The sequence below is a fragment of the Notolabrus celidotus genome, chromosome 3 (genome assembly GCF_009762535.1).
Source record: "Notolabrus celidotus isolate fNotCel1 chromosome 3, fNotCel1.pri, whole genome shotgun sequence".
Lineage (NCBI taxonomy): Eukaryota > Metazoa > Chordata > Actinopteri > Labriformes > Labridae > Notolabrus > Notolabrus celidotus.
In genome coordinates this window covers 17,559,471-17,586,854 of record NC_048274.1, presented here as the reverse complement: position 1 = coordinate 17,586,854, position 27,384 = coordinate 17,559,471, and the positions used below count along the sequence as shown (strand labels likewise).

The 27,384-nt window shown below is 39.1% G+C and overlaps 1 protein-coding gene across 1 annotated transcript in view; it reads left to right on the top strand.

Annotated features, from left to right (window-relative positions):
• phkb (phosphorylase kinase, beta) overlaps positions 1 to 27,384 on the top strand; it is a 168,133-nt gene that overhangs the window by 36,595 nt on the left and 104,154 nt on the right. Inside the window, exons 6-10 of the mRNA XM_034680805.1 lie at positions 3,678 to 3,785; positions 6,817 to 6,897; positions 10,733 to 10,848; positions 17,601 to 17,664; positions 22,121 to 22,216. Coding sequence (XP_034536696.1) covers positions 3,678 to 3,785; positions 6,817 to 6,897; positions 10,733 to 10,848; positions 17,601 to 17,664; positions 22,121 to 22,216 — 465 coding nt within the window. The remainder of the gene's footprint in view (positions 1 to 3,677; positions 3,786 to 6,816; positions 6,898 to 10,732; positions 10,849 to 17,600; positions 17,665 to 22,120; positions 22,217 to 27,384) is intronic.

Below are 27,384 nucleotides of genomic sequence, written 5' to 3'. Positions count from 1 at the left end.
AATGATCATCCTCCTTTTCAACATGATCTTCTGCGGGTTGAGCCATGCCTCGTTGATGAAGATAAATTCACAAGGAACAGCACCGTCATCAAGTTCAAGCACACAAAAGGGGGGGATGACCATGTCTATACTGAGTACTGAGAGGACACTATACTCACATCCACATATTGGTGTTGTTGCTCCTTCACTCGGTCAAAGTTGCGCTCAAATGGAATATGATAGACCTGTTTCATCTACAGCTGATTCAAGACAAGGTCAATTGAGGATGACTTGTTCAATGTTTGCACAATGGACATTGTCTTCCAGGACTCCTTCTCCGTTGTCCTTCATTGATGGCATTATTTTACAAACCATGTTGGTAATGATGATCTATTGCTTGTCTGTGAATTTTGGACCTTACTGGTCATGTCTCTGTTCCATGAAAAGTATATACACCTTAAGAATACAGGTTTTACTTTATAGCTGCGTAAATGTAAGACAAAAAATTACACATATCTGTGCGCTCAGTAGATATCAATAATGACGTTAGGTATTCTATAATTAAGTGGCTACTTACCTATTCTCTTTTCTGAAGGCCCAGATAAGTGAGGCTACTATGAATAAGGCTGAACCCGCTGCCCAGCTTCAGTCATGGTAAGGCCATGATTGATTACAAGGTCCACCAAAGTTGCACATAGTTCATTGGAGATATTGGTTCGACCTGGCCTTCCTCTTGTCCTTGATGGCTTCCAAGGCCAGCTAGGCCTCCTTTTACTCTCACTCTTCCTCTTCCTTTCCCTTCTTGCTGCTCCATCTTCTTGCCTTACAACTGTATACGTTGCCTGAGGCCTCGTTTACACCCTGGCACATGATTGAAGTGTTCTTCCAATTGAGTTTGCACAGGTGTAACATTAGTGAGACTAATTGGTATTAAGAATGTTGCATTTCGAAGGCAAGTGCCTGAAGGTGAACAAAGTGGACTAGAGGATGCAATTTGTGTAATCCAAACTACAATTTAGAATGACATGTGGGTCAGACCAGTGGAATTGTTTTTAGAGTTTAGGAGTTTGGAGTCATGTTGATGATACATAAGCTCAAAGTATTTTTATTTTGTATTTATTTTTTATTTAACCTTTATTTAACCAGATGAGAACCCATTGAGATCAAGACCTCTTTTACAAGGGCGACCTGGCCAAGAGGATAGCAGCACACGCCAAAATAAATTGTACAATTCAATAGTATGGAGCATATATACAGACAGTAAGTAGAAACAATCAATAATTTAAAATGCAACTAATTTGCAAATAAAGTGCAATTTGTGATCACAAAACAGCATTTAAAAAAAAAATACAGGCACTGTTCTGTGGTGTGTCTTTCTTTTAAGATGGAGCCAAAGGCTTCAAGTGAAATAAAATCCAACAATTTCAAGTCCTTCTGGAGTGTATTCCAAGCAGTAGGAGCAGCAAAACTAAATGCTCTCTCACCGAACTCTGTCCGAACACGGGGGAACACATTTGTAAGATGTCACAGGAGCGCAAGGCATAGTGTCTTTTTGATCTTTGTAGGTACACACACAAATAAGTTGGGACCAAGCCAAGAAGGGATTTATAATTCAGACGTAGCGATTGTGTGTGCCTGCGTACACTTAAGGATGGCCAGTCAGCTTTGACGTAAAGTTTGCGGTGATGAGTGAAGCATGTGCAACCCATGATGAACCTCAAAGCACAGTGATATACACTTTTTAAAAAGACTGCAAACATGCAAACGAGGAAGACACCTACATTTAGAATTACTTGCAGATAAATGAACTACAGACCTCATGAAACACACTTTAATGCTGTCATATAGAACTCTTGTCAGGATGTTATTTGTCTGATTATGATGATCAGCAGCTATGTTTTAGCTTAGTCTGTTGATATGCAGAAAATGCATATTTCATAGCAAATAATTATCTCAGGGTGTTGAAGCATAAAGGATTTCAGGAAATTAAGCTAATTAAAAAATGCTGAATGAAACAGTTGGTTTATTAAAACAGAAATCCCACACGGTTATTATTTTTGCACAGGTTGTTCAATTGTCAGCACAAGATAATTAACTTTTTGACACAGGTTAATTATCTTGTGGGCTCATGGTAACAACTGGTGCAGTGATAATGATCCCACTTCCAACACTTTCTATCATTTGTCTTTAAATGCCATTATCTGCCACCATTTTGATTTTTTGACTGTGTAAATACTCTTTTTAATGTTTTTTTAAGAGCGTAACACTGATATCGTAGCTTCAAAGCAGAGCTGAGGGGTGTTGATTTGTGTTGATTTGTAATAAACCCTGCTAAGACATTTAATTGCTTTTTATCCACGTGGTATGTTTGAGAGAACCATTACAATTTATATCAAACACTTTTAAGATCTGGATTTGCTGTAGAGTAATTGCTGCTGACCATATTATGCTTTAATCGATTGATTATAGCTATAGAATTAATACCTTTGGTGTAGCAACTCTATCCCACAGTTAGCTGTGGGATAGAGTTGCTTTACTGAAAATGTGAATGTCTTGCCCCATAGCACTAAAAAGTAGTTGTAATTGCCTGACATATAGAATGTGTCACTACCAAGCGGTGACCTCCAGTGCTGAATAAAGAAGCCAACACCAGAAAACTGCAGTTCCTCGTGTGTTCACATGAGGCTAGCTCCTAAAGATAAGGAGACCCTGTTAAGTGTTGAAATGGTCAGCTTTAGAGCAGAAATAACATTTTTACAACCTGCTATGAAATACAATGTTGATCTTAAAAGCTCATTATATTTTTAGAACTCATACATTTGATTAATACAGTTGAAGAGCCATGCATACATTTACATTAGGGGCGTTGTGAGTACACTGATAGGTGAATGCATTGTAGCTGATACCCACTAGGCTTAAAGCCGGCCTCAGCTCCATCTCTGTGCCTGTGGTTAGCTTGTCTGTGGTTTGATTGTCCATATTTGGGCTTCATAACCCCTCCACAGAAATTAGTGGGATACATCACTGAGTCTGGGTCCATGTCTTACACAGTCTGTGGAACTAGTGTTTATTGACTCACAAGTCCTTCATTTTATGAACATTGCTCAGTCACAAGGTGAGCAGTTGTCGTGCTATTAGAGGCAACTGCAATTACACAGCTCATGAGAATTGAAAAGTTGCTCTGAAAAAAATGTATCATGCCCATTGACTGTGAATTATTGTACCGAATGGATTCAAGTGACTGGGATTAAACTTTTAAGCATTTGAACTGTATTTCTTAAGGCCTGGTCCACAAAGCTGAAGAACTTAAAGGAGTCAAAGTTTTTTATGTGAAAGTAGTTGAAGTGGACCTATACGCTGGAGCGAAAGAGAGAAGAAAGTGGCATATTTAACTCCAAAAGTACCTGCATTATTTCCTAGGTTAAAACATCTGCATGATTTGAAGAGTAAATTGAAGTGCAGGTGCTTAAAGGAGTCAGGAGTACTGTCTGCTGCACCATCACAGCCAAGAAAGTACATTTTCATGTGTTTACTCAAAACACAAACATCTAAGGACATGCCTTAAAACATGTTCAAGGTTGTGAGTGTGGCGTAAAACACATCCAAAAGGATATTGATGTTTCCTTCCTTCCTGTTTATTCTGTACCTCTCTCTCACCCCTCCTGTTTCGTCTCTGTCTTTTTGTATCTTTCTACCAGGTGGAGGAGTTTAAACAAGACCCCAGCCCCTCCAAGTGTCTGCACTCAGTGTTCAATGTGGAATCCGGTGACGAGGTTCACACCTACGATGACTATCACCACATGCAGGTGAGAAGGCAAACACAGAAGTGCAGATTTAAGTGAATAACAGAATAAGTTTTCACTAATGTTTATACATGCATTTGTATTACTAGCAGTTCAGAAAGACTCATGCTTTCAAGAGCTAAAGACATAGGTGTAATTGCATGTTACAAAGTCAATCGAGCTCTATCCCATCACAAGTCTGTGACATTATATGATGCTGAAATCTGAAATAAATTCAGCTTGCTGTAGTTTAAAAAAAATCTATGGTATATGAATTTTGCTAAAGAGAAATGAACAATTATGTCATCAAATTAAACAGTGCATGTACAGGTCTAAATGTTGCAGTGTCATTTTAAAATACCCATTCAAAGTGTCTTTCCTCTGTTCCTCTGCTCGGCACATGGGGACAGCTGTAGCATTGACTTGACTCATTTGACTCAGAGGTGAATGTGCATTAAACCGGCACTAAAACAACTTATTCTTCCATCAATGATATTGACAAAGGTCAATTAGGTGTGTTACTGGATGGAGACTTCATTAACAGTGATTGGTGGCCAATATGTCAAGTGAGATAGAAAATCAAAACAGAAAAAAAACATGACAAGAAAAAAGCCTCACGAGGCAGAAAGAGCTCTTCAATAAGTGAGGCGAAGTTGTGAAATGGTGAACAATTATCTTCCAACAAATCAAGGGAATTTCACAAGCAAAGATTTACAAAAAATATGAATGGTTAAAATTGTCAGCATCGAGACCTAAAGCACAATATTTTAGAATTATTGAAAAATGTGCATTGTTTTATATGTCTGTTGAAATTGTCTCTAAGCTACTGTGAGGAGTTTTTAGCTGCATATGAAACAGAAATGTTGATAGATGTCTATATTATGACTGGTAAGCAAAAGACACTATCAGACAGAAGACTGATCCTTTTTGTGTAGTTATTCGCAATCGAGGAAATTATCAGCACCCTGCCATATCAGCCTTTTGTCAGTGTTCCTACACTAGGACTTGCAGTGTTTAACGTACTAAACTGCTAAATGATAGCAGGATGATAAAATAACAGGACTTGCATATATACTGAAAAATCAGCAGAGAGATAAGATGAACCTCTTTGTCCACAGGGGTCGCCAAAATCCACACTAGTATCCAGTATTCTGACCACTTAAAGTGTCTTTACGCTACATGTCACATTTACTCATATTCACAGGGATAGCCGAGGGTCCAATGTAAAGTGCTCATCAGTATTTATTTATTTTATTCATATGCATTCACATGCCTTGGCTTTGTCAATGGGTGCAATTTGGGGTTCCTGTCTTGCCAAAATATACTTCAGCATGTGGCCTGTGGGAGCTGAGATTGAAATGCCAACTTTTGTCACGGTTCGAAAAAAACGAAGACAAGGACCCAAGATGCAGACTTAGATTAAAACAGATTTAATAAACACAAACCAACAGATGAAACAAAACTTACTTAAGAAAACTAAATCCACAGGAAACACGAGGAAGACTTGCAGGTAAGAAAACATACCATAGAACACGACACAACGTAACACAGCATACAATGAACCGGCACAGAAGGGAGGAAACACAGAGATTATATACACACTGGGTAATAAGTATGAGACACAGCTGAGGACAACTAGGCACAGGTAAAGACAATCAAAAGGGAGGGAAAACACAGGAAGTAGAACTAAACCAGAAACACAGGGAGCAAAAACTACAAAAATAAAACAGGAAACTCTTCCCACACAGGGAAGACACAAGACATGAAACACTAAAACCACAAGGAGGTCAACTTATAACAAACAGAATACACAGGGAGGAAACAAGACTGAAACGCAAGGGAAATCTGGAAAGTAAAACAGGTAATCACTAAAAGAAAACTGAGACCAGACCAAAACATGGAAACCTTCAGTTTAAGAAATGACCGACTCCTACTGATTTACAGCCTCCAAATGGGAAAGGTTAACATATTGTGCTAAAATTAAGAAATTCTGACAAAATGAACCCATGAGTCTGCTAATAAAAAAAAGAACATCAGGCAATCTTGCATATCTTTGCTAATCGTATGTAGATATAGCATACAATCTTTGGCATGTAGGTGAACAGCAGCATGTATGCTTTCTATTCTTTACTTCTTAACATACAGGACTGTCCTGAGATGTGTAAGATAATGTGTCAGCAAACAGTGAATTTAATTTTGACCAGTCTGCTGAAGATGTGAAAAGATGAGGAGGATGAAACCTTGAAATTAGACATTTTGACTGACCAAGCAGTTTTATTCTCAGCAGCATTGATTAAAAATAGTTATGATTCTGGGAATTGTAGTTTTGAGGCAAACTTCCTGTTTGTGACTATTAGTCGTCCCCTGTGGAGAAAGTGATACCTTTTTATATCTGTGCTGATCCCATCCAGTACATGTGTGGGTAATGTTTCTCCCCATGCTGTCTTTTTACAGTCAAACATAACTCAAAGTGGCTTGGCTTTGATAAGGTAAAAAAAAAGGCTTTTCTGCAGCCTACTGTCAATTATCAGGGCAAATATCTACCCCTCTGCTGTGAATCTTGTTGCTGAAAGCTCTTTGCTTCTGTAGGTATAAAAAGGCATCACTTTTGAATTTGATTCTGTTTCATAAGCAGTCAAAAACTCATCACAGGAGCTTTAATCAAGGACACTCAGAGTAAACACCTCCATTTTTCTTGGAGGAAAATGTCCCAGTATAAATAAATATTTTGACAGATAAAAAATAATCATGAACTAGCTTCAGTAAAATGAATTGATCCTAACTAAATCCCATTGTTAAACAGGTACTTTATATTTATGGCTTTGCTTTGATTTCTTGTCTGTCTCCTTACTTATGAAGCAAATTGTGTTATTGATGACACCCTCCCAATGCCAACAGCTTATTAGCTATAATAAAGCTTACATCTCAATCTGTACTCCTTAAGATGAATCAAACAATTCTATTGACAAATTAGCAAATATCCCACAGTGTACAAGTGACAGTTGTTTTTCAAATAATATCTATTCCACTCTCCCCTTGCTCTGTGTTTGTGCAGATCGATGCTGTTTCTCTGTTCCTGCTGTACCTGGTGGAGATGATCTGCTCTGGTCTGCAGATCATTTACAACACCGATGAGGTAAGCTACACTCTGAAACCACTGCCAAGGAGATCGATCCAGAACATCAGGGATTTAAGCCCTGTCCTGTTTATTGCTCTGATATTTTCTGGCTAATCCACAATCTGAAATCAATTTTCAGTTTAAGCCTCAGGTGGTTTGAAATAACGTCATTATCTGAAATAGATGATAGTATAATACATTTTGTGAAGGTTCTTTTTTACTCTAAACAATGCATACCGTATGGATCTGAAGTTTATTTCATTAAACATGATTTTAGAGATTTTTTTGGGTGACAGAAAACCTGTCAAAATTACAGTATTTAGTATTTATTTAGATTTAGTGGCAGTGTGAGGTTGCTGATTGCAAGGTAGGAACCAGACATTTTTAACAAGGGTGGCCCAACTGGAGCACTGATTCACCTAGGTGTGACACATGAATATCATTCAATACACTCTCTTTCTTCACTAACCATATCTATGGAGACTACTAACGTTAAAATATCCACAAGATGTAATATTTCTCTATATTGTAATTTAAAAAAAGTATCACAACCACAGATCAGATCAGAAACATAGGACACACTTCTGAAAAGGCCAATAATTCATAATCCTAAAAGGAATTTGCACATTTTAGGACTGTCCTTTACATTTCCCTCCTAAAAAATCAGAGGATCAACACAACCATGATTTGGTCAAGCCAGTGCTCTGTTTGTCTTTTCTGAGCTCCTGTAGAAACAGGACAGACACAACAGATGATTCCTGCTTGTGGTAAATGTTTGATGTTGTTAAACATCCACAGTTTTGTTAGGATTAGACAAAAACTAATTTCTATGGTTTAGCAAAATATTTTTTAAATTGTATTTTACCTTTATTTTACCAGGTAAGTCAATTGAAAACCAATTCTCATTTACAGATCTTAGGTTGTGTAAGATTGAAAGAGATTCTAACATTATTACTTGGGTTGAAAACAGCTTTCTGTCAAAGGAATTCACGCCCACCCATGTCAGACTTCTGTTTACATCCCACGTGCATCATTAGTTGTTTAACAGTCCTTTAAACTACAAATGAAGGAAGAATTTCTGCTAATCTTAGACACACAAGTGAGATTCAATATTTGTGTTAAGTTCATTCGCCCCTCATTTGATGTGCTAATTTTAAAAGTAGACAGTGATAAACACCTAATCTCGTAAACATCAGCATGTAAAGATTAATGTGCTAGCATGATCAGTATGTACTACTATGATATTGCTAATTACAAGTGCATTTTTAAATAGCTGCCAGCTAAGCTTATAGTAGTTTATAGTCTTGTTTCTCTGCACATGATTCGAAGGAATATGCGTTTGATCTGAAACATGTAAGGTGTGTTGATATAGTCTACAGGAACATCTTTCAAAGCAACTTAAATTAGTTTTTATGTTTACAAGAACGTTTTTTGCCTTTTATAGTCTGCAGGCATGGTCATTCTGTTTTAAACCGAACAGCTTACTTCCATTTTAAAAAAGATTATGGTACCTTGTGTTGTTTTTTAGCTCTAACAACTGGGTGATTTTACCTTCTGAATACACAAACAACTTGTGTTTAGTGAAACTAAAGGGACTCTAAAGTCAGTTGTCTGCTCCTTAAATTCTCGGCAAAGATCCTAGTTCAGACTACAAACTCAGGACAGGGGGGCAGTTTCTCACTTTTATAGCTTGGCTCACATTTATATTTTTCCTGAGCCGCTCAATTGACTTTCAAAGGGAACATTTAGATGATTTCATTGTAGAGGCTTAAATATCCTCCTGGGAATCGAACCGGTAACATCTTACTTGGCAGCGCACCAACACAGCTATTACTAAAAGCTCTGCTTCAAGTGGTTTCCTGTGAGTCTGATGTATCTGTCCGGTACTGCTCTTTTTTTTTCTTCTCATGTTTGGCTCGTAATAAAACAGTGAGGCGACTTGGCTGTTGAGCTTACACACTGTGCTGTTTATTGTGTGGCCCTGAGGAGCAGTTGGAACTTCATTAATTCTGTTAGTTTTTATAGTGAGCTCATTCACAGTTTTACTTACTGCCACAGAGCGGGGAAATTTGTGCTGCCGGTAAGAGAATCCATTTGTTTACTAGATCGTGCTTATCTTAAGAAAGTGAGGACATGGAGAAACGTTTTGCCACCAACCAATTAGTGTGTGCACTTTGTTTACAGAAAACCCTCCCTAATTACCTCTCATTTTTCCATTTCTCATTGCTGATGGCAAACAAATTGACAATATAACTTCTTTATGAGTGCAGTCCTGTTTGTGCAGCAGCTTTAATTTGCATGTTTAAACACTGCTTATTAGGATGTGTAATTCAAGCTGAAGCAGTCTGCCCCTCTCTCATCCTTCTACTAATAAACATCAGATCCAGTGTGCAGCAGGATTTCCTCACTGAATACCATTTAAAAACTATTTCATTCAGGCTAATCACATAATTGGGTTATCATTTGATGGCTTGTTGCTAGCTGTCAGTGCTTGTGAAGTCAGCCGGCATTTACTTGACTGAGCTGGAAGCTGCAATGCAGTATTTTTTCTTGAGGTAGTATAGAAAGGCTGAGGCGTGTCCTCTGAGAAGATGCACTATCGACCTCCTTCCAGATGCCATTTTCAGTTTCATGCAGCATGAAATAGAGCATCTCATTAGCCTATGTGTGTGTTTTTTTCACATCAACTAGTGTGTGCTTCGTGAAAAGCGACAGGACACATGAAACACTTCTGAAAGTGTACCTGTGTGATTGAGTGAAAAGAAAAGACTGAATTGCAGGGCCGGTTGTATTTCGTCATGGAGACAGAGATGCTTGTTTGGCCGGTGGGCAGTAACATTCATTAAGATACCATTAAGATACTAAAAAGTCCCTCTCGTTAATCACTCCGCTCATAAAAACCCCAAACGAGAAAAGCAGCAAACACCTTTCTCTACTCCTTAGCCTCGGCTGCCTCGCTCCCCCTCTCCCTGCCCTGCTTCACATGCTGGCCTATTTAAGTCCTACACAGGTTGTATCTGCTTCTCTCCATCTTCCTCTCCTCCACTCTCTCTCTTTTTCTCTCCCCCGCTTTGTCATTTCAGATTAAATCTCCAATCAGTCAAGTGCACGCACACACACATGCACTTGCTACTTTTGGGCCTTTTTAATGATTCAAACCCTTAAAGGCATCACACATTTTATGTCTCTCTCTTTTCATTTTTTTTTTCATGGGGTACCTATTGATTTTGACATGTCTCTCTCTGAGAAACAGTGTCTCTCTCCTCTGCCAGTGTTTGCCAAATGAAGAACAAGTAAAAAAAAACTGTGTAACTCTGTGAACCTCAGTATATCAAGGCCACCCGATTGTTTGGCTATGAACTCAAGGACATTGTGGATGAGCTTTAAGAGTCTGTAATGAAAAGGCAACACACTCATTATTGAAATTTGTCTCTGAATGGATGCTGGGAAATGTCTCCATTCAGTGTGGTGTCATGCTCTGTTAAACTACAGCGCCACATACTGCAACACTTAAATACCTAATTACACTTTGTCTGTAGCTTCAGGGTGATTCTGTCCTTGTGGACTGATGAGAGATCAGCTTTCTCATCCACTTTTGTAACCTTTATAATGAGAAGGAGAGTGTTATACCTCACACCAGATCAATATCAAAGGTCACAAATTAATGTGTGCAGGTGTAGCTGCAGCTTAAATTATGTACACTCTGTGTTTGTGTGTCTCAGAGCATGTTTACTTCCTGCAGCCCTGGGTCTTTGACTGCCTGCGTGTGTGTGTGTGCAGCTGTCTATGTTGCATCCATTCCTACTGTCCCTGGCCTTCCTGTATTTGATGTGTGTGTGTGTTGTGTGTGCAGGTTTCCTTCATCCAGAACCTGGTTTTCTGCGTTGAGAGAGCCTACAGGGTTCCTGACTACGGCATGTGGGAGAGAGGCAGCAAATACAACAACGGCAGCACTGAGCTGCATTCAAGGTCAGCAACACACAAATAATATGCTAAAAGAGAGCACACTCCGTGGGGTTTGTATGTTGGTATTTACAAATGAAAAATGCAGAAATCAAGTGTCTTACATTTGCAGCCAGCCTTCTTTTCATTGTAATGGAGTTAGAGGATTTACAACACCCATAACACTTAAGCTATCTTCCTTGTTTGTCTGCCATCAGCTCAGCTCATTTAACTACAGTATAAAAAGTGCTACAGGGAAAGTTTTACCAAAAGATTGATTTTACAAACAGTCCCGCAGCAAAGAATGTTAAATATTTCTTAGAGCTGCATCTAGCTTATAATTTAGTCAGATTGAGTCTTAAAAAAACATGGCTTCCTTTTTCCAGACAAGATTCTAAAGCCTTATATCAGCCCTCATGTGTCTAATATTTTACCTTACATAATGAGTGTACATTAAAAGTGTTCCTGCCAACTACTTCCTCAGAAATTTAAACCATATCACCACTTTTTTCACTGCATCATACACCCAGAAGATTCATTTTGCTAGTGAGTTGAAATAAGCATCAGCCTGGCTCATTGCTACACTAACTCTTTCTGAGTGCATGTTTTAATCATCCAGTCATTTCAATGTGGAGATGGGAAGACATTTGTTGTGATCTGGCTCTGGGTAAAACGAAACCTGACCCCAATCTTAACACAAGCTGAGCAACAAGCAAGCATTCGGCAGCCAAAACTGCAGACCCTTCTGCAATTACACCCAAAAAAAGAGCGCTAGAGAAACAATGATATTCATCATGAAGCTTTTATTAAGGTTTTAATCACATGCTCTGTTTGTGGTGCTGAGATGAAGACCTCTGTAAATAAATCTGCTCCCTGTAAATATCTTATAAACACTGACTCAATTTGTTAAGTTCACACCCTGCTGTCAATTCAATTACATTTTTTCATTTCAAATTTGCTTTATTGGCACAAACAAAGAGATGTTATTGCCAAAGCACATAAATTCATACAATACATTATATATTCACAACACACTACACTCACCATATATACATTAATCACACACCATATTCATTACATATTATATTCATCACATACATATCAACCATCTATTACATATATTACATATTTTATATGCATTAATGAACGATGGTGTCACCTATACAGCGTATCTCAATGTTCTCACCTGATGCGGCACGCTCACAAAACCTCCACCCAAAATCAAAACCATGGGATGGTGCGTCCGTCAGGCTTTGACAGGCAGATACATATTTAGCAGCCAGAGGAGCTGCTGACCCTTCCCCCAGGAGAACTGACAGTTTCTCTTCTGGGGTTCATGTTGGGAAGTTTGGTACCATTTTAATGTCCCTGTAGTGGGCATCTCTTAGTAAAGAGAACTTGCTGCAGTGGAGGAAGAAGTGATTCTCTGTCTCTATGTCCCCTGTAGAGCAGTGAGCACATAGATGCTCCTCTCTGGGCAGCCATGTCTGCCTGTATCTCCCTGTCTCTATAGCTAGCTGGTGGTCACTCAGCCTATATTTGGTCAGGATACGTCTTTGTTTTGTATCTCTAACACTATACAGATATTCAGATAATTTATAACCACGGTTTAGGGTCAAATAACAATTAATTCTACTTTGGGTCTTTGTTTGGTTTCGCCAGTGTTCTAAATACAGATCTTTGGAGTGCTTCGTGATGAGTTTAATTTGGTTGTGTTTTGGATCAGTGCTGATGGGAGTCTGGCTGATTAGCTTCCTCACCAGCTGACTAAGGGGACAGTTTTCAGGGTTCAGCTCTTGGGTTTTTAGTGCTTTATATTGAAGTGAGTCTTTTGGGCTTAAATTTAGATGTGTCCAAAATTTGATTGCCCGTTTCTGAATGTTTAACAGTAATGGGAAATGTCCCTCCCTCTCTCTCTGTCAGTGGAAATAATCTGTTGCACATTAAGTGTATGCTTTGTATTTATTATAGAGCAACACATTACTCTATTTTAGCTCTATGTAGCTCTGTGTTTAAGACATTTTTATGTATTATAAAATCCAACACATGATGTTGACTGTAGCCACAAAGAGGTCCAGTAAGCTCTTTAAACTAAGGCATATCTTTCCTATCTTTTCTTTCCTTTTTTTTTTTTTACTCTAATCATCCTCTTTTTTGTCTGTGGCCCTTTTCACACATTGCTGCATTTGTGAGTGCAAACCATAGACTGTATAAATAATGTACATAGTATCCATGACATCACCCATTTCTTTTTGAAGTGCTGTTTTGAGGCCAATTGCCGGCAGCAGCCATATTGCTGCTGTCGAGCGATTGTGACGTAAAGAGGCAGGCTTTAAGTCTCCTATCCAACAGCTACAGTGTTCCCGCCTGTCAATCAAGTCAGCTGTGCCTCTCATTGGAAGACTCGTAATCTCAATATCTTCGAAATCACAGCGTTATGAAAAAATTCACCCCCTGTACAGTGTGTGTCGATCAAGAAATGAGCTATCCAGACTACACTCGTCTTTTGTACCAGGCTTTAAACATGTTTATTTCTGCTGTAAAGATCGTCTTTTTTTTAATTGGTGTGTATGTGGTTTTCCGGTACTTCCGGAGCCAGCCTCAAGCGGATCCTTGATGAACTGCAGTTTTTAACACTTCCGCATTGGACTCATATTTTTAGACCGGAGGTTGCCACTTGGTGCAAACAGTGGAAAGTGTTCACCCTGACTTTAAACAAAGTTTTTCCGTCCAGCCTCTTGAAATATCAGTAAAAAATTGAGTTGAGCTGATACGCTAACACGTAGTTTGGGCAGAATTATGATGTTTATGTTCAGCAGAGTTTTGCTGCTTCAGATTCTTCATGTGCACCTCAGTTGTACTGCTGTGTTTGAATTGCACAAATGCCATGTTGTAGAGATATTAACAGTCACCATTGCTGAGGACTCCTACCACTTAAGTGCTACCCAGTCAAACCAAACTGTGTATTTTGAGTCATGAGAGTGCATGTGACAGAGCAAGTCTCCCTCTGTGAGGTGCATGTGTGGATGGCAAGTTCCTGAAAATATTCAGGCCCGGGTGTCCAAAAATGATGTGAAAATGTCAGGAGTGTATCAGTGAGAGGAGCAAATGTCAGCTTGCTTTTGCAAAATGTTTGCCTGATGAAGGTCTAACACTGAAACATTGCAATTTTTTATTTTTTTTTTGCAAGTTGGACAGTGTGCAGGATTCTGGCAACTCAATTTTGTGAGCTTCTTCTTACTTCTCTCCTAAGCACCTGTCCTTTGAAGTTGATGTGTGAAGCTTTTTCTTCTGGCTTGGTTTTCTTAAAACTTGTCTGAAAAGGAGAAATCTGTTAATCCAGAATATGCCAGTAAGGTACAGGTTAACTAAATATGATTAAACTACTTTTTAACATTACAAAGTTGCTCTATCCTAACACCATATTTCATTATAAAAATTAAATATGGTCAATAATATTATATATTATAATATTATGACAGATCTGATTTTTGGAACTTCTCTGATAAGGTGGACTTCAGCTCAGTGTGTCGATTTTAAAGCATATACAATTTACACCTGAGCTCCTGAGTTCAACAAAGGAATTTGTGCTCATCTAACTTGTACTGAGGAAAATCATCATAAATCAACAGTCTGGACTAATACCTGCTATGAAGATAAGGATTTTGGACCACTTTGGACACCTGTGCTGTTCTTAGCCAGTGAATTCAGATTGAAGTGATTATTTTTGTAATGCGCTCCAAACTGGTTTATCATCCAAGGTCGGAGTGGCATCTCTCTCCCCTTCCCCTTCCTCAGTGTCTTGATAAAGATCCTCAATTTCTTCTTTTTCTTATCTCTGGGAAGCTTGTTTTTTTTTTTCTTCCTCCAACAATCCAAGGCTATTGGCAGCAGCTTGCCAAGATGTCCTCGAGAAAAGATAACAGATGCGAAGCAGCAGCACTGTGTCTTAAGCTTTTTGTATTTCCTTTCCCTAAGGTCATGCTTAGGATTCCCACAATTACTAAACTAGCTTATACATGTAGTTGTGTAATACCATTTAACATGCTGTATGCAAACAATAAAGTACAGCAGGGGCAGATTCAAAGTGGTAAACAAGATCTGTCCAAATGATCAAATTGAACAGTCATTTCTAGTCATGGATTGCCAGCGGGCACAGAAAAGGCTTTTTGGAAATGAACAGGAGAGGATGTGTTTTTTGGCAGACTATTCATTCGTCCATTTCAAATTAAATGAGTCATTTTATCTGCTTCTGCCTCATGTTTATGATCACACTCAGTAAAATGAGTAGGCTGGAGCTGTGTTATTTAGGATTGCTTGTCTAATCTTTTATGTATCAGGATTTCTATAAATATCTCAACTAACTGAATAAAATGTGATTTTATTTGAATTATAACAAACAAGACTGGGCTTTTAAGTTCCTTAACATTTCAACATGAATACATTTCCTGACAACAGTGCAAATTAAAATCATCAGAGTCTGAATTAGCTGTGATGTATATCAATCTTTACCATTCTTATCATATTGACATATTGGGTCCTATTTAACTGATCCAAAACACATGGTCGAGAGCGCTAAGTGCAAAGTAAATTAGGGCCACATTTTAAGTTAAGTGGCACACATTCTGTGTGAGGCACAGAGGGCAAAAAGGTTGGATTAAGTCCCTTGATTATTCCAAAGTGTGTTTTGGACATACCACGAGCCAAACTGATCATTGTGTCTGCTCTCATTTCCTCTAAGAGTCAGAGTGTTGCTATTTACATGGTAGATTTCAGTCTTTCTTCACAAATAAATTGGGCTTGGGGAAACAAATGTACCTGCCCTCCAAACATTGTGCCCCCCAAAATGCAGCAATTACACACAGGTCACTGTAAAAATTGTGTCCATGCATGGATTAGACTTTAATCCACTTAGACTATTCCTGCATGGTGGCGCAGTGGTTGGTGCTGTTGCCTAGCCTCCTGGTCGAATCCCTGGTCGGGCAGGTGCGTTTCTGTATGGGTGTCTGTGTCTGTGTGTATCAGAGAGAGTGTGTTATGGATAACTTGATGATAGCCTTTCCCTCAGCTTTTAGCTAGTGCAGGGCTGAGGTGAAGCAGGTTTGAACGATAGGGCCCATTGTTATAAATATTATTCAGTTAGCATTCACAAATTGGGCCAAACAGGCAAATCGGCCCTAGACATCCAGAGACTCCAGACTAGGATGTTAACCAAAATATGACTTTGCAAAAGAGCATTAACAACTACCAATAATTTCAATAACGGCTGGTCCTACATATGGACTATACATGAAGAATGTATAGCCACCCTAATTGTATTTAAATTGATTTGTTTGAAGCCCTTTCCAGGCTTTCTTGCCATCAATAGAAAAAATGTTTTCAAGGTGAAGCCCAAAGTAATCATATTTGGATGAGAGGTTGGCTATAAGAGGGCTGAGGGTACCAAGGTTGGCTGTAGAAACATCCTTTTGCGTTTGCCGGATAATTCAAATTCAATGATTGTTTAAAGCTGACTGCCATATGATGCAGCAATGCCTTTGATTATGCATACATTTAAGCCTTAATATATTTAAACAGTTTAGCCTTATTGATAAAATGTAAGTTGCTAAGGAAGTAAACTTGTGACGTTCTGATGATACACAAAAAAGAAGACCAAAGTGCAGAATGGATGAAAAATGTATTAAACAAAATAACCAACAGGGCAGAGACTTCTCAAAGTCCTGATATTATGTGTCCAGCAAAGGGGTTTAACTGAAACAGGCTGGTGAAAAAACTCAGAGAAAACCATGTGGATTATAAACTCAGAGGGAGAATCCATGGCTGTGAACGTGTGGAATTTTGCTGTAAAAACAGGCTTCTTAGATGGGGGTCAACTGGGATGACACCAGTTGTGGCTAGCCTCAAGCACTCATAAGCACTTCACCCACTGTGACCTTAACTGTCCTGTGAACTCCTCTTTAAAACACAGTTACTGTAATACTCACAGAATATTGATGTGCAGTCTACAGTATGAATTCATGAGCCAAGAGTCTACAGCAACATTTTCATCATACCACTCTATATCTCCAACTGACATCTGAAAGTGTTGCGTCATCTTGCTTTTCAGGTTTTCTTTCCAGCATCACTTTCTTAACTTCCTGTTTCTTTTTTTTTTACCAAGGATCAGATTTCCTCTATCTCTGCATGAGGTGCTGACAGCCTGGCTGAACACTCCTGGCTATTTTGATGTGTTTGTGATACAGAAGTAGCTTTATCAGAGCTTCTCTTCAGGCTGAATAAGCCAGACATCTTTATTCTCAGCATCGATTCTGGCTTCTCTAATGGTATTGAATGCATTTTGATATGTCAGCAGATCTCCAGCCAGTCCTCCCCAAGTTCCCTGCAATCCCCACACCCTCTGCTTTCCTCAGAAAATCTTGGCAGGGTAGAAAAGGAAGCAAAATGACAGTGAAATTGATTCACATTTACTCTGCATTGCAATCATAGTAGCCAGCCAGTGTGAAATTCAGTGCAAAGTTTTTATTAAAGTGATCCATTATCTACACTGCAGTCTGTGGAGTGTTCAGCTTTATTGAATCCTTACAGATAGCAGTTTAAGATCCGAGTGACTTCATGTTTTTTTTTTTTTGGTTGGCCTCTGGCATTTGAATGATACTTATTGTTCCCTCCACTGCCTACAAGTATTTACAAAACATTATTTCAAATCAGCCCTGAAGAGCATGGTTGTCAGGGATGCTGGTTACTGTATGTTATGTGACTGTGTTTTTTTCTCTCTGCAGCTCGGTGGGCCTGGCTAAAGCTGCTCTGGAGGCAATCAATGGTTTCAACCTGTTTGGAAATCAGGTATTTAAAAAATTCACCTGCTGCTTACACATTTTCTTTACCTCCTGCTTACACGTGGAATACACACATGTATTTGTCTCAAGGTGCTAGATAGCATTACAGATAGAAAACCTATTTCTATGTTAACTTTGCAGGTCCCAATTACTCCTCCTGACATCAGTGCGATACACAGGGCTGCTATCCTGTGCAAAGAATGACCTGCCAGCACATGGTAGCAAATCAATCAAATCATATCAATTTCATAGGTGCTGTATGGCTCAGCAAATATTGCTATTTATCAAAGACTGTTTATAAAAAAGTGGAAGTAGCAAACATGTGGATACACACCGGATTATGAACTCGCTCTCTGACGCCTCAAACCTGGCATTTTTGCCATAGCCGCCATTGTTTGGAACAAACAATACGCCAATCTCATGGTGTACACACACTCCTCCTGATCCCATTGACTGCATATAAAGATGTACAACATGTCACTACTTCCACTAATTATACAAAAGTCAAGCCAAAATACCCCCTCCAACTGGATCTGGCATGTTGCACATTTGATGAAGGAGTCTGCTGAGTGAGGTGCAGTTGTTGGAGCCACGGTATTGACATCCGGCTGTGTTTTGGGTCATCATTTTACTTATTTGACGAAAATAACTTATAAAAGAAACGATCTGATCACTCACCAAACTTTTTAGAAACCAATGTATGTCTATGATCTGTTCCAAGGCACCCCTTAAGTCTGTTTTGAGGTCCCACTTGTCTCCATTATGAAACGCCAGTGATAAAAGACTTCAGTGTCTTTCAGGCTCTCGTGTTTCCTTGCTTGTAGTTTCTCAAATTTCCTTCCTCTCTCCTTGATCCTCACCTCCTCCAATAAATAAAACTTTGCTTTAGCATGGCAGGTCCATAGCTACATCTTGTTGGACCCAGTACTGAGGAAATTTCATTTAAGAGCTTTGAGATGCAGCTGCATCCCTGTGTTTAATCAAAAATGAGTGTCGTCATCTAGATCATAAACTCATGGGAAAACAGTTTTGAGGGCTCATGAATCCAGTGAAAGGTTGAGATGTATTCTTATTATATTTCATACAGTAAGGCTTCTTTCTGCAACCAATGATGCCACCACTTGCTGACCATTAAGCGAATGCAGGTATTAGGCATTTTTGAAATGGCTTATCTTTTAAAACTGGAGGCTAATTCAACTTCTCATGTACGGAAGTTGTTCAGAATATGTTCTGACTGAAGGTCCGTTTGTTTGTGTTATGTGGTCTAACTTCAAATATTTGTTTCAGTATCCATTAGTGGATGTTCTTCTTTCATCTTACTTGCTTGTTTGGAGAAAAGCAAAACAGGGGCATTCATTACACCTACAAATGGATAAGAAAATGAAGACTTGCACTTAGTGAGCCTGCTCTCTTATTATCTCTTTTCCTCTTGTACCAAAAACCAGTGATGACCATCTAATGCTTCTGAACTTGAAGTGTTTTTTCTGATCACAGTGCAGGGCTGTCAGGGTGAGTGTATATTAAAGTCGCAGTTTGTTTTTCTCTTTTGATCAGCTGCAAAATGAGGGGTTTAACTGTGCCTGGAAATGGATTTTCTCATCGAGCTCATCTTGTTGAAAGAATCAATTTATCGAGGTGGCTGCTTTATGATCCATGCTGCTGTGTGGGGCCTCTGAAAGCGTTTGTGTGTTCGTGTGTGTGTGGGATATGAAAGTGTTGCAAACCCAGCCAGTTGCTTATTAATGATCTCTATCAATCTCGATTTTCCAGCTGACTCCCATCCTTCCAACACCAAATGTAACTCCCCCAGACCCTTTAACCGAAACCTTCACTTCGCCCTGAACTACGCTATCTCATTTTACAGTGGCTGCAGACTCTTGTGGGGGGGTGTCACTTTTAGCCTTTGCACATGATGAATGCACACACAGCCTTCAGTTTCATGAGCTTTAGATGTTTTTTTCATTATCTTGCCATGTCAAAACTTAAAAAAATAGTTTTTGTGTGTGTGTATAAGGTGTTCCTTTCCCTGCTGACATAAATCTTTCAACTCAATTGCATGCATATCAATGCACAGAAAGGAGTGTGAAGCACGTTGTATCATTACATCGTAGTCATTGGGGTGTTATTAAGGCTATAATTTCACCTACATACTGTCACCATTTATAAGCAGTCCATAATAATAGCAGAGACACTGATGGTTTTATGGCAGATATCATAGTGACATATTATTGACTCATAATATGGAGTCACCTTTTTATAATCGGGGAACGTGGGTGGACTCCTATAAGAGGATGGAAAGTGGTTGGGTAGTATAGAAGTAGCAGCAGGGTATGAAAATGTATACTAGAAAGTGGAACTGCTTTTTATTCCTAATTGAATAACTTTTATCAGAGACAGTTTTAACTTATTTCTTCTTGACAGTGAATGAAATCATTGGTTCGGTTGTTGATCAGTAGTTTCCACTTTTGTTCTCTTGCATCTCTTTAACTTTCTCTGGAACTAGACTGAAGCACCGGTTTGGCCGAACACAATACCCTGAGTTTACTGTTGTTTTCATCAGATTTTTAAAATAGTTTTAACATGTCCACTAGTTTACTTTCTTCTCCTAAATGTTTGATTACTTAGGTTTGGAATACTGCCGGAAAAATACTATTTTATCATGTATAACTTATATAACCAGGAAAGCCTCATTGAGATTGATACTCTCATTAACAAGAGTCCTGCTCAAGGTCATCAGCATCAAACAAAGGTCAACATAACAGAAAGTAATCTTTCAAAGCATCTACAATCTGATGTCTCTTCCTCCAACGTTTTCAAACTACTGTAAAAGACATTTAAAGAGACCAACTCCCTCCTGCAGTCGATCCCAAGCTGCTAGGGCAGCATACCTAAAACTCCCTTACCCCATTTCAAGGCACATTTTGAGAACATAAAGCAAAAATAAGTCTCATGAATGGGTCACAGAGGGAAGGCCGCAGCTTCCAGCATTTTTCAAATTATTAAGATAAAATGAATAAAAGGGAAGCAAGTTGAGAAGTGCCCTATAAATAAGGACATGCCAGTGATTTAGTCTAAGGGGGGACAATGAAGGCCAGCCAACCCGAGCATACAGTGAGCAGTGATGAGTTATGGCCTCAATGAACATCAATGCTCCATGGTAAACAGTATCTAGAAAAAGAAGGCATTGAGATGATGCATACATATAGTAAAAGTCGCCGAAAACGAAGCAGCAACAAGTGGGTTTTTTTTGCAGCAACAGAAAAATACAACTTATTTCTGAAATTAAAGTCACAATTGTTAAACAGAAAGTGTCTGTACTAAGTGATCCATCCTTTGTGTGTATGTTCACAAGTTCTCTTACTTACCTTTTTATTCCTAACTACTCTTCATTGAAGTTTCAGTTATCATCAGGAGCTCAGGATTTGAACTGTAATAATATTTTTAAAATGTTTCCTTTTTGTTTTTCAATCAGTGCTCGAGCAACTAAGAAACCCAAAATTTCAACTGTTTTTTTTGCATGTTTGATGTAGACTTAAAGGATTAACATAAATGGCTGTTCAGACTGTTCAGTTATATTAGGAAAAAGGAAAGCTTACTGATATGATATGAAGGAAACGACAGCTAAGCAGCACCGCTCCAAGGTGAAACACTAAGCACACAAACTGTATTTTCTTACCTTACCGTCTGCTGCTGCAACACCAGAAAAGGTTTCCCTGAGAGGACCATTTCACTGACACGTCGCACAGCTGCATACATTGGTGGCCCGCAATCTACTGCACTATGCAAATTGCGATAGAAAAGCTTGCTGATTTGACTAAAAGCCCTGGACGGATCTGTTTTTGGAGGAAAAAAATAGACTCTGGCCGCGTTCATACATAATGCATTTGTCTTACATTAGAAACTGCTTAGTGGGTTTGCAGGAGTGACTCTGTTGGCTTTATGTAAGCTCTGATGGATGGATGAAGTGCACTGGACCTGCTTTTTAGTGCCAGAAAAAAGGTTTGATCCCTCCTCTTATGAAGTGAAAGCCTCCCCCTCCCCTCCATGAGGCGTTTAAGTGCACTGGATGAACGGATTGCATTGTAGTCGAAGCACTTCATTTTCATACATAGGGACTTTTGAAGTGAGAGGATGACTCTTAAAACTCTGTTGTTCGAACACTCCCACATTGTGCTTCAAAAACCTGTGCAACCCAAAAATATCGTCCTAGTTTTACAGTCATGGAGTGTGTTTTGAAGAGCGGAGGTGTGAGGTGTGATGGTGGGAGCTTTAAAGTGGACCTTAAGTTGTTTTAGTCATTTTGTTGTCAAATATTTTTTTCAGATACATGGATGGAGGAGCTTGTTGTGCATTTTCTTGTAGGTGTTCACTTGCAGAACAAGAAACTGTGTGCTGTTGTTGTATGTGGGTGAATAGTTCAGCTCTGACAGTGATGCTGTCTGCGTGTATGTTTTTCTCTGCAGGGCTGCTCGTGGTCGGTGATATTTGTGGACCTGGACGCCCACAACAGGAACAGACAAACCCTGTGCTCCCTCCTGCCCAGAGAGTCTCGCTCTCATGTGAGTCAAGTCTATGCAGCTACTGAAATCACTCAAAAATAACTAAAACCCTGCATATATAAAGCACCATGTCAAAATGCAGTATTTTCTCTGAGCTAATGATCTGTTACAGCTTTTAGAAAGATGTCACAGTATCTTATATTGATGCAACCTGCCTCCCCTTTTTCGACAAGGGAGCAGCTGCATGCATTGTCTCTACCCATTAAAGGCTGGACTAGATGCCCCTCACATATAAGTGCCCAAAATGTAATGCCTCTGTAATTTGGCTTTAAATGGTACAACTGCATCCATAGGTAACCTCAATAACTATCAGAAAACTTAGATGAAGAACATCCAGTTTGTTGCTGATACCATCTGTAAAATCTGTGTTTGCATGGCTGATCGTTCAACACCCTGCATTCAACTCTTGCAGTGGTCACCACAAAAACTAACCACTGCAGTCCAAGCTTCACATCCATGGCCATCAATCTGATGACCACTGCAGGTTTATCAAGCTGCTTTTACCTCAGAGGTGTCTCCCTATAACATCAGGATGTTCTTAGAAGTGAACAATTTGACAAACATTGGGATGACATCATTAAAAACTTAAACTTTGTTAACTTTGCACATAACACAGAAGACTCCTCATGTATGAGACTGGACTTTTCACATAATGATTTACTTTTTCAGTTTCATCTGGAGAGGATCAAGAATATTAAAACTATTAATTATTTTGTCCCGGAGTGACCTGTGGGTGACATTTTGTTCTTCATCGCAGGGTGAGGAATGAAATGATCAGGTATAAGATTCTACTAGCTTGCTAGTTAATAAAGTAAGAGCTGAATATAATCATAACAGACTGGTTCTGTTAGTAGAAAATTATTATTTAAATGAAAAGCACATTTCCCTATGCACATAGTCAGCAGCTCATCACAAATATGTTGCCATGGTCAAGATTTTTTCTCTATTTCTCCATTATTTAACCGGGCTGCTGTTGTTGTTGTTAAGATCATCTGACTACTAGGGTGTCTCTGTCAGCAGCTGTCTAATGTCTTTGATCCAACTATGTTGCTGTCACAGTCAGCAGGCAGCAGCACGAAGGGAGTTACCATTGTGGTAATGACAGCTATGTAAGATAGCAGAATACACAAATTGCTTACTGCATTCGCCCATTCTTGGCACCCAGACGGCCCTTTGGTATAAACAGCAGAACAGCTGCTGTGCACATGATAGTGTATAGATCCCTAAATTATCTTTTTTTTTTTTTATGTATTTGCATGAACAAATAACATGGGATCATCCTGGGAGTTACAGTCAAGAACATACTATTCTTTTACACTTACATCATATGCCATACTATTCAAGGTGCATACACATTTCATTTTTCCCACCGTTCAATACATTTCTCCAACTGAAGTCTTAAAACAAAAGTAAGTCTCTCCATATAGTACATTTCTTTAATGATCCCACACCACTGGTCCACTGTTGGGGGACCTAATTGCAACCATTTTCTAGTTATAGCTTTCCTGCCCTAAATTGTCGTTATATTATATATACAAGCTGAACCACTACTAGCTCAAGCCTAAAACCAGAAATGATGATAGAAACTTAAATGACATTATTCAAAATATGTAGTGAATCTTATCTTTAATATTCTTTAACATGTTGACTATTATGTACACTAAACCATGAGACTATATAGGATTTCTGGTTCTAGGGGTATTAAAGGGTTAATTTACGAAATATGAGTGGATATCTACAAGTGAATGATGTGTTCCACTCACGGTATAGTCGTTAAAAGACATACCTGCGCTTTTGAGGATTCTGCTTTGAAATGAAAAGGGTGATGTGAGAGGCAGCTGCAGAGCTGGTGGGAGGTGAAGCTGAAAAGAGAAGGAGAAAAAAGAAAAAGTGGCACATGGAGGAAAAGCAGGAGGAAATCATTCCCTTCCCTCTGCTCGAGCGCTTGCAAACACTTAAATGATCACATCTCTCCCCCTGTGTGCTGAATAGCCGCCATCAGCTTGTGAGAAAATGAGTGTAATTAAACGAGCAGCGCGGCATTATAGCTGTATGAGTGTAGGAAGGATGGAGCGCAGGAGGGGGGAGAGAGGCTTGCATACTGTAGCAAAATGTCAAGATAACGAAAATATCAATATAAAATCTGTACGTCTTATACTTTTGCAAGAGATTGGAATTCAATGTACAATTCTGGACACATTCAATACCTGCAGTGAATGTGCTCTGCAAGCTGATGGCCTATTTCAGCTGCAGCTGCCGAGGATGTTAACATGTAGATTGGAGCTGGAGCAAGAAGTCGAGGAATAAGAGGGGGCTGGACTAGACGGAGCAGCATTTGGCTCCTCTGTGAACTGTTTGCAAATGTGAAAAAAAAAAAAAATACAATACAGAACATAAATCGATTCACAGTTTGCATTAACATCTTGTCCCAAGCAAGCATGTTTCTGTATTCAGGATTGACTGATTGCATTGTAGTCATGTGTCATACACACAAAGCATGCCCAACCTTTAAGACAGTAGAAACACAGTTGCATTGTCCAACAATTCATTACAAGTTATTTCAAAGATACATGATCCCTCTACGACTCAAGTTTTTCATAATAATAGAACCAGCAGAAATCAGTTTTAAAGGGATGGTGCTTTTTTTTTTATGTGTGCAGGGTTGTGTAAAATCACCAACAGAATGTTATCATCACTGTCAGAATCCCTCATTTTTTAAGTTTGGTTGTATTTTTTGCAAACAAATAGCTAGACAAATAGCTAATCAGTGCAATCCAGGCAGAGGAACATGTTTGTGTAAGGTCTGTGAATTCTGCAACAAAAAAAAGGGCTTTCTGACGGCGAAGTAAAGGGCTGAAAATCTCTAGAGACCATCCAAACCATCTGCAGTGGTTGATAATTTAGCTTCTGAGCAGGTTCTCTGGCCAGTTTCTCAACAAAGGGGCCAAACTGACCAGGACCCCCTGTTGTTAATACACTTACTAATGAGGAGTACCTCACACACAAAAAACCCCCCACGAAAAAACAAACAAACAAACAAATAAAACAACAACAAAAAAATAAAATAATAAGTTACCTTTGATGGTTGACATTTTACTAAAGATAAGATAAGATAAGATAGGCCTTTATTCGTCCCACAACGGGGAAATTCATGGAGTTACAGCAGCAAACAAGAAGGTGTACAGTACAAGAATTTCAACAAGAATATACATAGAAAAAAATGTTCATCAAAGACGACAGCTTGGCCATAATTCTCCTGTCAGCCACCACCTCCACAGGGTCCAGGACTGAGCTGGCCTTCTTCACCAGTGTGTTCAGTCTTGCACTTCTGTATCCTGTCCGCCCGCAGCAGGTGAAATCCTTCCAATGTGACGTTCATGTCCGGTGTTAGCTCTGTTTAGCATGATGCTACTCTGCTAGTATTCCCTCTGGTGCTGGGTTAGCTCGTCCACCTTATCGAAGATAGATCTTACATTCCCCATAACGGTGGGTGGAAGGACAGGTCGATGTCGTCATTTTAGCTTGCACCTCAGTACCAGCATGTCATCCTTGCCTCCTTCTCCTCAGCTCACAGGGAACATCGGGCCTAGCATCGTTTAGCATCGACATGCTACGGCCGCTAACAGTTGATCTCGTATGTAAACAATGTTACCAAGGATACACGCAGGATCTCCGGACACACACAGGAACAAAAAGAGTAAAAACACCACTGCAAACGTAGCCAGTTTATGGCCAACAAATGAGTCATTAAAAGTCATGACAGGCTCCAAATACAAAAGTACATCCCACTGGAGTGGCATTATACCTGCCAGACTCTTTAGATAATGGTAATGTTCCTGAATGTATCCATGCACTGAGGGATCTTTTTTCTCTTGTGAAATTATAATTTCCCAATAGTTTATCGATATTAATAAAGATGCATCAGTCCGCGGCACCCTGGAGCGATACAAATCTCACACAAACTGGTCAATAGCCTGCTTTCAAAATTGTGATCTGGTTCACTGAGCTTTGGCTGTGTTTCCTGCACAGGGTCCTCAATCCTGTGAGACTTTGACGTTGACCTTAGAGTAACATAAGCTTAGGCGATGTAGCATTAGTTAGCTCACAGGGAGAAAACAGCAACCTCCGAGTTCGCTGAAGCTTATTAAAGTCTGCACCATAGAAATCAAGTCATGTGGACTTAATATGATGGACGGAAGACTTCCAACCATCTTTATGCTTTGTAGAAAAGCATTGGCTTATCAAACAACAGCACAAGCAGGCTGTGATTATTGCAACGTCTCCATTGCTAAGGTATACAATCTCACTGTGTCTTTTTAAGTGATGGCTTTGTGACTGTTTATATGTTAAATCTAAATCACAAGATACCAAGTAGACAGCATTTCACTGAGTGTGAAAGAGATGATTCTTTAATTAAGAACACTACTACTACTTCTACTATCCGTCTCATCACTATTTTTTTAATATGTAAGTTTTCCTTGCCACTGTAACTAGCTAAATACTGCGAGGTGCCCCATGATTGGCACTATAAAAATAAAGATTGATTGATTGATTGAGAGAACAATTTTTAACAAGAAGTTTCAAATGAAGTGCAAGTGACACAAGTCCCAACCAATGGCTAAATGTACATTCCTATGTTAAAATCACAGAGATATTATGTGGAGAAGAAAACTATACTTTCATCATTACAGTGTGAACATAACATCATTACTCTTCTGTGTTACATGACACATTAAGCTCTGTCATACAGTGTCTGTTTCCTTCTACATTTATTGTTTGATGGGTGTGATTTTTCAACCTTGAGGAAACAAACACTCATTTTTAGGCGTTAACCAATCCACTGAAGGTAGATGTACAAAAAAAAGCAAATACTTCTGTTAGTTATGACACATTTCCCCATCCAGTTACCTGTCATAGTGAGACAACAAAGCACACGTGTGTAACAACAGCTTTGATTTATTTATGTATCTATCAAGTGTAATAAACTCAAGATTATGTATTTCAAAGACACTGGCTTTGATTTTTTTTTCTCATTTGAATTAGGGAAAAAATAACATTGGATTCAATCATCAGTTTGCTTCAAATCGAATCGACATAAATCACACCGAATTGTTCCGGAATCTGATTGCAGGTGTTACGGTTTGATTTGGATTGAATTGTTTTGTAAT